The sequence below is a fragment of the Podarcis pityusensis genome, assembly GCF_964106645.2.
Source record: "Podarcis pityusensis genome assembly, chromosome: 3".
Taxonomy (NCBI): domain Eukaryota; kingdom Metazoa; phylum Chordata; class Lepidosauria; order Squamata; family Lacertidae; genus Podarcis; species Podarcis pityusensis.
Window position 1 is genome coordinate 114,915,691 of NC_138026.1, and position 16,655 is coordinate 114,932,345.

General features: G+C 40.6%; 1 protein-coding gene across 3 annotated transcripts in view; it reads left to right on the plus strand.

Moving 5' to 3' along the window:
- Nucleotides 1-6: 6 nt before the first annotated feature.
- SANBR (SANT and BTB domain regulator of CSR) overlaps nucleotides 7-16,655 on the plus strand; it is a 38,706-nt gene continuing 22,057 nt past the window's right edge. Inside the window, exons 1-7 of one of the 3 annotated variants that reach the window (XM_081000975.1) lie at nucleotides 7-150; nucleotides 1,101-1,227; nucleotides 1,708-1,823; nucleotides 3,016-3,112; nucleotides 9,007-9,165; nucleotides 11,847-12,033; nucleotides 14,114-14,207. In XM_081000975.1, coding sequence (XP_080857101.1) covers nucleotides 9,016-9,165; nucleotides 11,847-12,033; nucleotides 14,114-14,207 — 431 coding nt within the window. In that variant the 5' untranslated portion in view covers nucleotides 7-150; nucleotides 1,101-1,227; nucleotides 1,708-1,823; nucleotides 3,016-3,112; nucleotides 9,007-9,015. Of the gene's footprint in view, nucleotides 151-1,100; nucleotides 1,228-1,707; nucleotides 1,824-3,015; nucleotides 3,113-9,006; nucleotides 9,166-11,846; nucleotides 12,034-14,113; nucleotides 14,208-16,655 lie in introns of those variants that run through there. The other 2 variants (XM_081000974.1, XM_081000976.1) reach the window with 2 other exon arrangements.

Sequence of the window (16,655 nt, forward strand, 5' to 3'; positions counted from 1 at the left end):
GTTTGGAGAGAGCGGGTGGCGGGGAAGGGCCGGGCGCGGCGAGAGGATTGGCCGGCGCGGCGTGACTGACAGGGCCGCCTCTCCCGCCCGCCACAACAACCAACCTTTCCTTTTCATGAGGAGAAAAGGGCGGTATAGCGAGTGGGAGAGGTGGGTTGCCAAAGGGAGGGAGAGAAAGAGAGAGAAAGAAAAAGAGAGAGGGAGAGAGAGAGGCAGGCAGGAGGAGGAGGAGGAGGTGGGCGAAAGCGCGCGGAGGGGGGGGGGCTCACTTTAGCCTATGAGAGTGCAACCCCCCTCCGAAAATAAACCCTTTTTATTCTATCAAATAAAAGTTAGCTTGCACTGAAGGTCAGGAGATTCCCTCAGTCGGTGGTTAATTTAATTATAATTTTTTAAATTAATGCTGCTGTGTGGTAATTAGGTTTGCTTGGGTAGTTCGTATGTGTGTGTGAGAGAGGGATAGTGTAGTATTAACTAATTTTATTGAGTGTGGGGTTGTTGCTTTTTGGTCCCAAGAGCCAAGAAGTTAGGAACATGGGGAGCCTGCCTTGGACCATCCAGTTCAGTATTGCCTACACGGACTGGCAGCAGCAGCAGCTCCCCCCAGGGTTTCAGGCAGGAGATGGAGTTCTGCATCTTAGCCTGGGGGGTGGGGGGGTTTGAAGTCAGGTAGTTCCCTGGAATAATAATAATAATTTATTATTTATACCCCGCCCATCTGGCTGGGTTTCCCAGGTTGCCAGGTCTTCTTCCAGCTTCCCAACCAGCCTCTTGACATAACAGGAGTAAGGGGGCAACCCTTCGGAGGGGCGGGTGCCTGCATTGCTCTGGGCAAAGCTCTGGAGGGAAGGAGCCCGGGGGGTGATGGTCGCAATGGATATTTCCCTTCCTCCAGCACCCAGGGAGGTGGGGTGGTGCAGGGTGGGGAATGCAGGGAAGAGGGAGATAGGGAAAAGATCCGGTCAGAGGAGCAGGGTGGTGCCACTGATCAGTTTTGTATGCAAACCTGCCTTAATTATTTCCTTTTTGGAGGCAGAGCTGAATCCATGCGACAGGCGAAGTGATACTCTCTGGCTCTTTGTCTCTCTTTCTCTCCTCAGGATATAATATCTGTCTGGTCCCTTTGGCCCTGCCCTGCCTGCCACTGTGTTTTCCTGAGAGGCGCTTTCATTGCATTTTGGATCCCATCAGTTGGCAGCACCTCGCTTGCGTTGGAGCATCCTTCAGGTAACTAGTGCTAGTTGAGGGGTTTCGTGTTTTTTTGGTCTGCTTTCTGGATAACCTCCATCCCTTCTTGTCTGTTGTTTATGCAACAAAGAGTTTAGACTCTACAGAAATTTATGAAGCGGTCGTAACTCCGAGACCTTTTCAGGATAGGAAAAACACTTATCACTTACCTGTTCTGGGAAAACTTCAATGTTGGTAAGGCTACTGTATTATATTGTAAACTGCCCTGTGATCCTCAGTTGAAGGGCAGTATAGAAATTTAATAGACGATGATGATATCACAGCCACATGGATGCTTTGGGTTGTTTTTTCTTTTTTGTTTTGTATTTGATCAAAAGCTTTGTATCTCAATTGTCATTTTGGATAATGTTCATTATTATTATTTTGTCTAATAATATATTTGATAATGTGCTATCCACATGCTCTTTGTTGGGTCATGTATGCAAGATAATTGAACATTTTTGTTTATTTTGTTTATAGTGAAATAGAATTTTTTCAAAGAAAGAAATTTATGAAGGATGTGAGATTTCAAGGGCCCTTTCTACATTCCAAAGATGCTATTTTCAGCTAGACTGTTGCATTTATAAGAGCTGCAGGTGAGCCGAACAATGTCTGCAGTGAAGTGACGATGTATGGTGGGAAGGAACATTCAAAAAAATCTTTTCAGTTTTTGTCCTGAGGCAGTGCCTTTTGTTTCAAGCATGATGGTTTCCTCAGATCGGTTAATATGATTAACCTCGTTTCTGAAAGATACTAACTAAATCTGACACATTACAGATAGGTGACATTAAAGTACATTTAAATAATTTTAATTTTCTTTTATAATCATTTTATTAGGATTTATCTGTATAAAACACAAACAAAATGCATACAATAATATATATGCTATTCACTAAATAAGCTTAGAGTTTATAGCTAAATAATTGCACTACTTCATCTTTACAATTTACAAAGTATAGTGAGGGGAGGGGAAGATGATGCGTGCAACAAAAACCAGCAATTAAATTATAAGGATAGATCAGATAAATTTTATTTTCCCAGGAAGGTTCTTGCTGTTGTGTTACAGGATATTATTTTCTGTCTCTCTTCCTGTGGCTCGTTGGTCTGAGGTGTTTGCTTTTCTAATACTAAATTCAGCTCCAAAACTTTTTGGAACCAGTAATTGGTTTCAGAGCAGTTCTGGCTTGCTGGGATTTTCTTCCATATAGAAGTGAATTACTTCATTCTGAAGAATCATCTAGCAGCTAGTTTTCTGTTTAGGACACAATAACAAATAACTGTCATGTGTGTCTTCATTCCTTCTAGCATGCTCCTTGGGCTGTAGCTACAGTAACAAATTTGATACCTTAGATTTAGGAGAATCTGTTTGTTCTCTGTTTCTGATCCTTTGGCTACAAAGCATCTTTTTAAATTCCTATGCCAACTTTTCTAAAATAAAATAAAAGGTTGCTGATTTGGAAGGAGTAACACAGGCTCAAAAATGTGCAAATTTTAAAGTCATTTTTTATTTGAGGATGTATTGAATAATTGGCTTATTTTGGAAATACTGGATGAAGGGAACTTTTATCATTTGTTAAGGGCAGTATTTTATCCAGCTGTATGATTCCTAGGTATTAGAATTCCGTACTGCTAAACAAATTATGTAGGTGTATTAAAGGTAATGGATATGGACTTCATTTTTCACCCTATGATAGGTCATACATTTTTTTGTTGTATGGATCATTATATGATGAGTTGGAGAATTTACAATAATATCACTTACTATTATTTTTATTTCTCTTTCTTTAGCTTGCCTTTAGGCCCAGACTGAATGAGTTGCTTTATTTCGGACTATACATATATCAATGATTTCCTCTACAAATAAAGTTCATCTTACGTAAGAAAGGTATCTGACTAAACTGCATTCCAGTTTTCTTCTCCTTTAAAAATGTTGCATACTGTTAGGTAAATGTTGTGCAACTGATGTTTGCCTTAGCTATTCAAACATCAGTTTAAAGGCCTCTCTTTTTTAAAAAAATATTTTTCTTCTAATAACTCACACCCATATATAGCTTACTTTCCTTTCAGAGCTTTTTAAACAAAGGGTGCAAATGAGCTCTATGAGACATAACCCAGTTAAGTCACAGAGTTTAGAATGTATTCCTGAAATCAGTGAGTCTTATGGAATCTAAATCTATTTAATTGGAATAGCCCCATTGATATGTACTTCTCTTACTTAGAGTTGAATTCAAGTCAACTTCAATAATTGGCCACTCAAAGGGCCACAGCTTAGGAGGAGAGCATCTCCTTTGCATCTTAAAGGTCCTAGGGTCAATTCCTAGCATCTTCTGGTATGGCTGGGAGAGATCCCCATTTCAAATCCTGGAAAGACACTACTAGTCAGTATTACTGAATTAGGTGGCCAGATGGCTTAACTTGGCATAAGACTGCTTCTTATCTTCCATGTCAGTCATATTTCCATGATCAATTTGGGTCTGCCTATTCTATGTGTAGAGTGCTCCATGCTCATGCTGGAAATTGATGTGAATTTGCATGCCTTTATAATGGGCAAGATTGGACGTAATTCTAAAGCAAAGTTTAGCATTACAGGAAATGAACCTTAATGATCTTTTGGTTCATGCATTCTCTCTCCCACCCCCCTTTCCACAGCCAAAAAATAGGGGTTTGGAAGTTTTTACTTGTGTCCTAAATGAATAGTTTGCTGTGATCTCTGAACCCAGACAAAATGTGAGTCTTTACTACCCTTAGTGAAAACAAGCCATCTTCAAACAATGGGTTTTGAAGCTGGCTTGTTTCCACTCGTTCTTGTTAAGATTAACCACAGCTTTAGGATTTTGACATAATGATAACCTCTAGTTAAATCTGAAGTGGAAGCATCCAGTCTCCTTCTGATGGCCCTGGTGATGGAAGGAACTCAGGAGCCTGAGGCTGACTGTCGCTCATCCTCATAACTAATCTTGGTTTGCTGAGCAGTAAACTGATGTGTTCTACATTATGTGCTGCAAACAGCAGTGTATGTTGGGAGTGGCTCTTGAAAGAGGAGCAGGCTATCCCACAGAAATATAAATGGTCGTTGTTTGAAACGGCTATAAAGGAGTGCTTGAGTGGATGAAACTGTGTTTCTGTCAGTAAAACTTCCCCACCCCCCGACACACCTATTTATTCATCTTTTTAATAAGGAGCCAAATCTAGGTTGCATTTTACAAAGCATGTTGCTGCTAGACAAAAGCTTCATGCCTGTCTGGAACTATCATCGTGTGTCAGAGCACCTGTCAACTTCGCACAGCTAAGATGCCTGATAGTTTGAGAGATGCTGAGGTATTGGGTTTGCTCTGTGTTGACGCTATGTTAACTGATGTATTTTTAATAACTGTCTACAAAGGCTTTTTCATATCATGGTAATAACTATAGTAAGGAAGCCATGGGATGATAAGATGCATGCTTTTGGGAAAACTTGAAGGGTAGGGTATTTTAGCTGGCTTTAGTTTGCATATTGTCCCAACACTGTTGTTTTTGCTGTTGGCATTCATTTAGACCAGGGGTCGGCAAGGTTTACCAGCCATGGGCCGGATCACTCCCATGGAGATAGTCCATGGGCCAGACTGGTGCAGCACGGTGCTGGAGATCGTGTCTGCGCATGCCCAGGTGCCAAAAATCGCGCCTGCGCAGAAACAATTTTCGGCGTGGACATGCGCAGATGCGATTTCCGGTATCTGTGCGTGCGCAGACATGATTTCTGGCGCCACTCGGCGAGTCTCCACGCTGCGCTGTGCTGGTTTAGCGCAGCATGCAGGGGAATCACCGGGCGGGCGGCTCGGTTCGGGGGCCGGTAAAATAGTCTTTGTGGGCTGCACATTGTCGACCCCAGATCTAGACATCTGGGGATTTGAAAGCCAAGAGGTATGGTTTTATGGAGTAATGGCTGACATTGTGGCAACATTTTTGTTAATCACTAATAAGGAAACCAAACAGTACAAATGGATTCAAGATGGCTCCTATTCTACTAATGTCTCCTTAGTATTTGTACAAAACTAGGGAACTTTCAGCACCATAGAAAGCATTCTCTGACTACACTCTCTCAGGGTACATTGTAAGAAAGGAACCACATCTTCTCCCTCAGTTAAGTGATTGGGCCTGTCCCCTCTATGAAAATTTTATTTGTGATGAAATGGATATGGGCGGGGTCTAATCCTTGCACAAAGAGTCAAAGCTGTGCTGCTGCTTCATTCTTTCTGAGCTGTTGATGCTGTGAGCATTGCAGAAGATGTGGGGGGGGGGGTGTGAATCCTCACGTTATATGAAGATGTCCTGTCTTCTGAGTAACTGAGCAAGGCAAGGTAGTTATTTCAGCAGAGTGCTTTATTACACCTGGAGAAGGAGGTGGTAGCAGGTGTTGGGTGTGGTTGTGTTACAGATTAGGCTGGATTAAAAAAAAACAACGATCGAGGGGAAGTCTCAGGTCTGGTTTTGTGAACTTTTCAAAGCTCACTGCTGCTGTCCTGACAGAATTAGTTTGTGTCAAGTTAGGAACAACTATTTTATTTGTAGATGCAGCTTCCTCTGAGCTGGAAATGAGTGTTTGTTTATAGCCCTACTGCATACATGTCCTATTCCTACTACAAACAAGATGCACTCTTCTTTTGTTACTTGGCTGTCTACCTGGAGAACCTATATGAATTAATTATATGCTACTAGCAGAGGGGTTTTTTGACCCCTTTTATGCCCTCGGAGCACATGTGGACAGAGATCCAGAAAACTACTTCAGGAAGCAGATTTGCTTTATGCCCAAGACCAAAAATTCCCCTTGAAAACCCATTGTTTTTAAAGAGGACTCCTATTTCAAAAGTTTAGAGTCTCTTTGATTTTACAAAACTAGTTGTGTGGGTCTTCAGGCAGTGACCACTGCCTTTCTTTAAACTCCCTTTTGCACTGAAATTTTTGGTGAGGGCTGGCCTCTGATTCAAATTGCAGCATCTCTGTACCCCTTGCTTTTCTGAATTCTCTGAAGCCTCACCTTGTCTGTAATATAGGGAAGAACCATGCTGTGCGTGTTTGCTTTAAGGATTAATGTGATAATGCACATGAAGTGCTCTGAGTATTTTTTTTCTTTTTGGGGGGTGAGGGAGTAATCTTCATTATTGAAATCAGTTGAGGACCAAGCTGTGTGGTCTGTAAATGCAATCCCATTATATTTAATGCTACTGCACTGCAGAAGTTTCAGTGGCAATGTAATATACTGTTTTTTCTGATCCTTCACCAGTAATCAGGCCCTGCCCTCCTCTAAATGAGAGACTGGATTACTTCTGTATGAGGAAGTAAGCCTTATGTATGTATCAGTGCTGCCCAGTATATAGAGGATTGAATTTTATTTGTTTTATTTCTAGTTATTTTCGTTCCTTATTTAAGTTATTTATATGGTGACATCAGTATTCATGGCACTGTAAAAGAGTATAAAAATATAATTTGTAATCTAAAATGTCACATGTGGAAAAACAGAGGAAAATGAGAAAGTGGAGACTCGGATGAATAGGAAAGCAGTATCAACTGCACTTGCTTAGGCTTTGTTATAAACTGAACTAAAAGCCTATGATGTTTACAAGTCATTCAATCTTCTAAGTTCAGCTGCTCACTAAGTTATGGTTAGCAGGGTCAGACTTTTTTTTTTTACCAGCTGCAAAATTACAGAAACAATTCAAAAGCTTGATGTAACCCACAAAAAAAACCATGTCTGTCTCATTTAGTCTTCTGTAATTCTGATACCTGAGCAATGGGTATGCTCCAGGAGAAACTCTTCTAGCTGCTTTGCAACTTTCATTGGATAATGTGCTGCTGGATGAGAGAGACAAATTTTCTGGTGGCTTAAAGTTAAAGTAAAAAAGAGAAAGAAACTTTGCTTATTTTTCTAGGATGATATGTCTCCCTGGACGGAATAAATGTACTAGAGCTGCCAATGGATAGAAGTTGGCAACTTCGGTTTTACACTGAATACTTGAGATAAAATAAAATCCAAACTGTGCATTTGAATTTGCTGTATCATGGAACTGGAATTAATGTTTCTCTCCCCCACTCCTGGCTGTTTTTCTCCTTCCTGAATTTTCACATGGTTGCTTTCTGCTGTGATTCATTATTTAAGAAATGGGAGACTATAAATAGCAGCACATAGCAGTTTCCTACTGAGAAGCATTTTTCTCCCCTTCCATTGTAGGTGTCAAAATGGAAGACTTGCACTGTGCTTGCGCAGGGTAAATCTTAACATATGAAGAAATTATATTCTTAGTTTTATTTTTTTAATATTGGTATAGGATAGCAGTTGTCAAACTGTTGGGGAAATACCTTGAGTTTCTCAGAAGCTCATCAGGCTTCCATCAGTGACAAAGTTAGCAATGTTGCTTGCTCAACATTATTAGTCTTCCCATGTGCAAACCATAGCATTGTGGTGGGTCAGAGTATTCTGCAGCGTGCTCTCAATTCCAGTGGATTGATGGTGGTGCCTAGCAGAACTGAGTGTGTTTCCTGAACATTTGTCTGGATTAAGCACGGATACGTGTTAGCCATGAAGGAAATTCTTGGCAGACAAGCTGATGTGGGAAAGGTTCTGTCAATGATAAAAGTTTGAAAACCACAGCTGTAGGATGCTGCTTTTTTAAACTATGTGATAAAATAGGGTTCTTTTGGTTCAAATGTAGTTTTATTTCCTGTATTATTTTTATTGGAATCTGGATTTTAATATCAATAACAGTGTTTAACCTTACTGCTGTTTGGATAACTTTCACTAGTTTAATCCAACTGTCTGAGAAGCTGAAGTCACCTCAAAGATTGTATAGCTGTATTTTATCTATGTGTGTGTAGTTAATGAACCAATTTAGGCCCAAATATAGCTAGAGTGCTGGAAGCCAAAAATGCTCCCTGTGGGCTGGACTTACAGAAGCTCTTAATTGCTTAGCAGACTCTTCATTACATTAGCATTTCTCATGCCAGTGCTGCCTAGCTTTTGGGAACAGGCAGAGGAAGTAACTATGTGATGAGAGTTGTCATGAAACACTGGAAATTACTACATGCTCATAGGAAAAGTATTGAATGCTCAAGGAGGTGGAACTGGCAGCAGAACAGATATGGTAATGCTGCCTCATTCAAGATCTCCCTGTTTCTTGAGTGCTGGTGATGTTTAGACCTCCGTTTGACTCTATATGGAGAATCCCAAAGCTGTTCATGTTTTTGGTGTTTACTGCTGCCAAATTCTTGGAAGGCTCCAGAAAACCACTCACAGGATCAGGCAAACAGGCTGGTGATTCACCATCTCTGACCTTAAAGAAACAGAAGTTAGCATTTCTTATGACTGTGGGCGTTTTTCTGAATAAATGATATGCTTATGGGGGTGTACTGTTTGAGACGTCTGCAGGTGCATGTGTATAGAGCTAGATGAAAGACAGAGCAACAGCTTGAAGTCTGAATTTATGGAAGATCCTACAGAGAGCCATGAATTGGCTGAAACATCCCCAAGGTGCAGACTCTCTCTTTGAGAACCTGCTTAACGGTGATGATACTTTCTTTTGTAGAACGTAAATGCTTACATACCTCTATTGGTATATTTGTTGAAAGTCTGTTCATGAGTAAGGCAAAACATACACAGCTAAATTCGGGTGCTGGCCATATAATTACTCTGCCTAAGAAGTGTGAAACAAATTGAACTGATGGCAGCTAATGTACATTTAAGACAACCAAAGTTGTTAAAGGAAAGTGCAATTATGTGTTTTTCTTTTTTCATGTCTTTCTTTCTAGTGCCAAAAAATGAGCCGTGGATATTCAGAAAACAATAACTTCCCATACGACAATAATCAAATGGTTTTGGATATGATCCTCTGCTCTTTATTCAGTGTCCCTCAGCCTATCAATTGGGACAACGTGGCAAGGCTGGTTCCTGGCTATTCATCTCGAGAGGTACGTTTCCCCTTATTTTGTAATGTAGTTTTAATTCATTTTGATCTTTGAACTGTTTAACATAGTTGCGTTGAGATGGTGATGATGTTGTTGTTGATGTTGTTGTTGTTGATGATGATTTATTATTTATACCTTGCCCATCTGGCTGGGTTTCCCCAGCCGCTCTGGGCGGCTCCCAACAAAATATTAAAAGCACAAAAAAATCCAAACATTGAAAACTTCCCTAAACAGGGCCGCCTCCAGATGTCTTCTAAAAGTCAGGTAGTTGTTTATTTCCTTGACAAAGCTTTATTTACATTAGAGCGTATGACATGCAACAATCACATAAAATTAAAAATAAAACTAAAAGCACAGTAAACACTCAGATAAACATAAATGGTATTTTGTATCAATAACAATTGGAATTATTTATAGGAAGGGGGAGGGAGGGGAAGGGAAAAAATTAAAATATTTACTTCATGTACTTCAGACTGTGCTGCAAACTATGGGTGCTGTTCTACCACATGCCTCATTATTTGTGTAATCAATAAAGTCACACAAGAATGTGTAATAATAGTTGTTTCTTTTGGCCTTAAAGAGGACTAAAGAGCAGAGGATCATTGAACTGATGGCAGCTAATGTACAGTTAAACACAACCAAAGTTGTTAAAGGAATCACACCTAAAGTCAAATCCAACATTTGTGCTCAGTCATAAACCAGCTGAGAGAAAATCCTTTTGCTCCCTTAGCAGTGTTTTCACGCTTGACAGTCTTCCAGGCACTTAAACCTCACATTTATTTTATGTTGCACATGGACGCTGTGAAGAATCACATGTATATTACAGCCAGTGTGGATTTGTTTCTGTGGTAGAAGCCTATTTTTAAAATCATAACGCAAGGCAAACAAACCTGCCCTGAAACCCCCAACAGCAACAAAAACCCAGACCCAACAGGTGCAAAGTAAAAGAGATAAGACAGTAGGAGGCTGAACAGAAGGTTGATTTAAGAAACTATACAAAGAATAAACTTTGAAGAAATTTTGGCTTAAAGAGCTCTAAGGTATTCAGATCAGATACCATTTAATTTACTATTGTTATCATGTCTATTAAATATCACTTTGACTGCCAGGTCTAGAAGCTCCTTTGTGCTCATTCTTGATGTCTGATGGCTTCTATACCTTCCAGTGTTGAATGGTGAGGCATAAAACAAAGCTGATTTTAAGTATTGTATGGGAGGAACACTTTCCATTGACCCTTCTGCTGCACAGACTTCCACTCCTACAAAGCTTCTATCAATCTAACAAAGAGTCAGTACTAGTTATCCACTGTGACATCACTTGTTTGCTCTGCTGCTTCTGAAAAGAATGTTTGTTTATGGAGTTCTGGAAAGTTGTGGTGCTCTTTAAGGATGATCCAAGTTCTGAATACTTCTCAAGCTCCTTTCCTACTCATGTGACTGGCTAGCAATATTAGGGGAAGGTTTCAGTTGGATTAGGCTTACTCTTCTAACTATACTTTCACTGAAGGTGGGTACAGTGGTACCTTGGTTTATGAACTTAATCCATTCCGGAAGTCCATTCTTAAACCAAAGCTTTCCTAAACCAAGGTGTGCTTTCCCATAGCAGCGGGGGACTCAATTTACAAATCGAACACACTCAACAGGATGCGGAACATGTTCTGCTTCCAAGGCAAAGTTCACAAACCAAAACACCTGCTTCCAGGTTTGCAGCACTCTTAATCCAAGTTGTTCATAAACTAAGCTGTTCTTAAACCAAGGTACAACTGTACCTAATGCAGAAGGCAAGTGTTCTCAGCTTGTGAATGTATTGAGATCATGGTAGCAGCACTGCTCAGGCAGCGGAGGTCCTAGTTTATCCAGCTGCCATCATAGATCTGGGCCTTAGTTTTTCTATCACTGTTGCCTTTTCCTTCTGAGAGAGAAGAGATGCATTTATGTCTCATAGAATCTTCTTACTTGATAAAAATTCTATACCTATGGAAGATCATGTATATGTTTGCTGGGAAGGACCCTTTCCTCTTTGTACTCTTTGACAAGTCCTCAAGTGCCCACAGGGGATGCTGCTATCCTTGTCTGAGAGAATAACTGATTGTTATATTGAGTTAGCAGTACTATAAAGTAGTTAAACGTCAATTTGCAACCTAACAGTTAGTCCTCTAAGACCAACAAAAAAAATGGCTTCATTATGCTGTCTGAACACAGCATCTCAAATTATGATGTTACACCATGGGCTATGAAATGGGGCTTTAGCTCAGAGGAAGGACATGTCCTTCACACATAAAAATGATCCCAAGTTGAATCCCGTGCATCTCATGTTGATGGCGGGTTTAGGGAAATAATTCTTGCCTGCTATCTTGGAGAGCCACTGCCAGTCAGAGATGGTTTAAGGCAGCTCCTTTTTATATAGCCTTTGATGCAGACAGATATGCCTGTTTCAGAAAAACAAAACAGCTTTTCAAAATCTGCCCTTACAGGCAAGCACTGAAAAAGCTGCCAGATTCTTGGATGCCAACAAAAAAACATAGAAACCAGGCTTAAAGGCTTAGTCACTAGCTCTGCACAAGGTTAATATCAGTTGTTGTTTATTTAGATACCCGGAGATGAGCATCTATGTCCTAGGCATACCTGGGATTTCTTCCATCAAGTACTAAAACTGAAAATCCCTCCTCTTTTATCTTCTGACAGTGTGCAAAAAGGTTTGACGAACTGAAAAGCAGTGGGAGTTCTCCAGTTGATAACCAGTACAGTCCACTAATGGCCAGTGGTGGGAGCCCTATGGAAACATTGGCTGGTTATATCAAATCATCGCTTCTTGATTCCCAGGAAGAGTTACAAGAACCTCCTAGTGAAAAAGATGCAATTTCTGTAAATGGTAGGCTTTCAGGCAGTTCTGCTACTGCATTCAAGACATTGTGCATGCTAGGTTTCATCCATTTGAAATCCTTAACCTGTTCTGAGCAGAGTCAGCTGGTAACTCTTAAAGTGCTGGTGCTCGTCATAAGTATTGGTCTCTAAATTACAATCCCTCCTGTAGTTTACCTATTTACTTTTCAAAGTCTCAATTAACTGGTGGTTTAATATAATTAATTTTTATTTCATTGTCACTTTGCCTTGAACTGTACAGTGGCCTTTTTAAAAGCTAATACACTTGTCTAAAAGAACCAAAGGTGAAATTGCTTATTGTGGGTTGAGCTTTTATCAGTTATCTAATGTGCCTGCAAAAACTCAGGTTGCAACAAGCCACATATAATAAAACCATATGATAAACCAGCTAACTCCCTAAGCTGTCTTTGAACTGTGTTACTACAGTGGACAATAGGAAGATCCCAGGTTTGTGCTCTAGTTTGGGGTGAAAGGTCTTGAAGAGTCCATCAGTCCGGTGCAGCGTGGCAGATGGTCAGCAATGATAGGAGTTCCCCTGTTCTAGTTAAGCAGGTCTGTGAGCTGTCTCTGCCGGAGACCATGCCACTTCCACATAGGAGTAGACTAGTGACTCAGCAGAAACCGCATACAAAGTGTTGGATGTGTTTTGCGGCTGAAAAGGAGGAGAAGGAAAAGAGCCAGAAATGCACAGCAGTGAAATCGTGGTGGGGTTGAGTGGTAGAAATGCAGGTGGTGCAAGGGAGAGAAGCAGAAGCATAGTGAGCATGTGATAGTACATAGAACGTGAGAGAAGAGAAAAGAGCTGAATGAAACCAAGAGCCACACCCGAGGAAGGGCATGAAGTTGTGCTGTGGAAGGGACAGTCTCCCAGTGAAAAGTAGATTCTTAATTTGTCTCAATGGATTAGGTGGCAGGAGGGTTCTGTGCATTGGAATTTACCATTGGTTGCAAGCCTCCAGTTAGTATATTAATGCCCCAGGGCAATTCTTAATCTGCCTTGTTCAGCACTTACTGCTCTTGGGTTTTGTTTCTCTTGAATGCTCTCTGAGACTTAGCATTAAGTATATTCCTAATGGGAAAGTGAATAGTAATGGATACTCCTGCAGTGGGCTTGTTCATGAACCTTTTAAAGAGAAAATCCAGATAACAGGAACCTTCTGTCTCCATGTTTGGTACTTTAACAAGGAACCTTCAATGTAGGAAGTTGTTTTGGGGGTGGATGAAAGGCAAGATACCAGGCTCCACTGTGTTGTGTTGTGTTGTGTTGTGTTGTGTTGTGTTGTGAGTGTGTTTAAAAAAGCTATACTTTTCCTTTTGGCTGTATGGACATCAGGCAGAGGAATCCCAGTATTAATGACATTATGATGTCTGTTACTGCTCTCCAAAAGAGAAGTGTAAAAGAGAAGGTCAAACGCATAGCCATGACAGTTTTGTTATTGTTTGTAATACCATTGATTTATTGATTGCCTTCTAAACAACTGCCTCAAGGTGATTTACACATAATTAAAATACAAAAACAGCAAATACTTTTAAAACGAGACCGAAACTTTAACGAAGTAAACACTTGTGCTAAAGACCTACTTATTCAACTGGGAAAGCCTGTTGAAACAAAATTGTCTTTGATTGTTTCTGGAAGGTGCAGTTAGTTGGTGACTGTTGTCTCTTGACAGGAATGCATTATTCTGTGGAACTGGGGCAGCCACCCTAAAAGCCCTGCTCCACGTTACTGTGGAGCAGGCTTCTGAGGTCCTTGGGAACTGACAGGAGAAACCCTCCCACAGATTTAAGCGATTTTACATCCTCCTTTTTTGTATGTGTGGACATGCACATGGTGACTGAAAGGATTAATCCCTCAATTCCTCTATATGTTTCCACCTGGACTGGATTGATTTTAAAAGCCAGCCTTCCTTTAAAGGAGTGTGTGTGAAAAGGATCCATCTAGTAAGTAAGTGGACAGCTCCCTTAGATCGCACTTTATTCTAGGCATAGGACTACCACTTACCAGGCGAAAATGAGAAGACCATCTCAACACTATGTCTTAATGCTTTTTCTCCCCGCTTGCATTTAAGGAAGGCCAAGTGTAGCTTCCTCAAGGAATTGCTCTGCAGAAAGTGAGAAGGGCCCTGCACATAAAGGTGGAGAAAATGCTGATGAAACACAAGGGTAGGAAGATGGTTGTTTGATTTTGGGAAAGCTAGATAAACCTGAATCTTCGACATTCGTTTGTTCTCTTCTACGCTTGGATTATATCTCTGTGTATTTGTGGGATTTCTATTGGGTGGGTGAAGGATTGTGGGGGGCGGGAGAGTTACGCTGGCCTCATTTTTTAACAAAAATTTAGACAAACAGTAACTGAGGAGAAGCTCTTGTGAAAGAGTACCTTCAGGGACTGGCAGGCATTAAAACGCTGGTAGCTTCTCCTCTCTAGAACTGACTCTCCTTTCAGGTTTGGAATCTGTGGTATCCTGGAACCTCTAAGCTTCCCATAGGGTGTTTTCTTTGCCTTCTATTCAGTAGAAATGGCTGTTAAGTGCAGCTTGGAGAAGTAAATGTTTAGCCGTGGCTGGGTGGGACAATGCTCCCTTGTGTGCTAACTTGACATGTGGAAGCAGTCAGTGGGATGTGTTTCTGTATCCCCTCTTCCGGTTAAATGTAGGCAAGCTTTCACTCCCTTTGTCATGAATAATAAATCATCTGTTGGGGTTGTAGATGGTATGAAATATGAATGCCTGTTTCCCCACCCCCTGCCCTCCATTCAGCCATCTTGCAAAGCTTCTCCATCACCTTCGTAAAAAGGCTTGAGTAGTGATGTTGTCTTCATCCTGCTGTCGTTTCCGCTGTGAACCCTGAAAATATATGTCGTGTGTTCACAGGCGTGTTGTAGAGCAGCTGTTTTCAAAACTGGTCCAGGTACTTTTCTACTGTGACTGATGCTCACTTTGAGGAACACCTGGCAGCTTTCCTTGCAAGGCAGCTGCTCTCCTAACCTTTCTACATTCTTGGTTCCCCTGGGGAGACAGCGAGGGGGTCAACAGACCTCAGACCTGGCCTAACACCCTCCTTGCTTTTAATAAGCACAGATTGCCAGATAGGAGATGGCAGAGAATCCTCTGCCAGTAGAGGTTAATATATGGATGGCTCTTTGCTTGGAAATCACTTTTGCAAAGCTTGCAGGAAGACACCAGTCTTTCTCTTTTTTAAAAAAAATAATATTTATTACTTTTCCAACAATTTAAACACCACAAAAACAATACAATACAATACAAAAACACTACATAACACTAACACATTAAACACATTAAACTAACAAAACAAAACAAAAACAGTTTAAAATAAATCAAACAATTTCAATATCTTATCTTTCATTCACTTATTTCCACGACCTCCTCACACCTCCCTTTTTGTATTCCACTTCTGATAATTGTTTCAGCAATTCCTTTCCATCTTCCTCTGTTTTCTATCCTATAATTATCTTAACACATTCTAACCTTATTTTTTCCTTTAATACTCTATTAATCTATTTATACTTAATTCCTTATAACATTTCTACTAAAGCCATATAACTTCATTCCAACATTTTTCTAACGTTCATTAATTTTACAGTATTTCTGTAAATAGTCTTTAAACTTTTTCCAGTCTTCTTCCACCAACTCTTCTCCCTGGTCTCGGATTCTGCCAGTCATTTCCGCCAGTTCCATATAGTCCATCAACTTCATCTGCCATTCTTCCCGGGTGGGTAAATCTTGTGTCTTCCAGTCTTTCTCGCCCTAATCAAGCAAGTTCTGCCATGTACGAAGGTTCCATTTCATAAGTATACACTTATTTTTGTTGTCAGTGAGACCTTCCCTGTTCATTTCAATTGTGGTTTGGGGACCTCTGGCCTAAGGGTCAGATGCAGCTCCCTGTTTAATTTCATTGGATGTTTCCAGAGACTTTACAAAGCAGCACAGATTGGGGCTGAGGATGGCGTAGAAGGAAGGAGCTTGGCAGCAGCCCAGTACTATCTTCCTAGGTGTTGTAACATTTATATTTATCATAATAAAATTATCTGTAATAGCCTGTGATACATTTCATTAATATTTGTGTGTGGCACCTGATTGCCCACTTGTGTGGGACATAAGCCCCTGGTAGAAAAAGGGTTCTCCACTCCTGAATTTAGCAGAAGAAATACCTTTCTGCTTTTGTGGAATGCTGTTTTTTCTTTCTCTTTGCCCCTGTCTGCGACTAGAAAGGCAACTTGCATCCACTGAAAATACATGTATGAATAATGGTAGATATGGGGCCATCTCTTAGGAATAATGAACAGGGTAGCTTTATCTTGACATAGGTGTTCACTATACCCCTTCACTAGAACTTTCTTAAGAGCTGAATGTTGGAGTAGCCTGAGGATATATCTGGTACTGGAGAACCAAAACCCCAGAATTTGCATACATTTCCATTCTTCCTAATGTGGAGAGGCTTTATTTATAGTAACTCCTTGATGATTTTGTTGACTGCAGTTCAGTGAACAGTTCACACCACAAATGTAATTGGGGCTGGGTAGTAACTAGAACAAGACCTATTTTGGGTATTATTTTTCTTAAATATGCTGCATGCTTGTGTGTGTTCTGT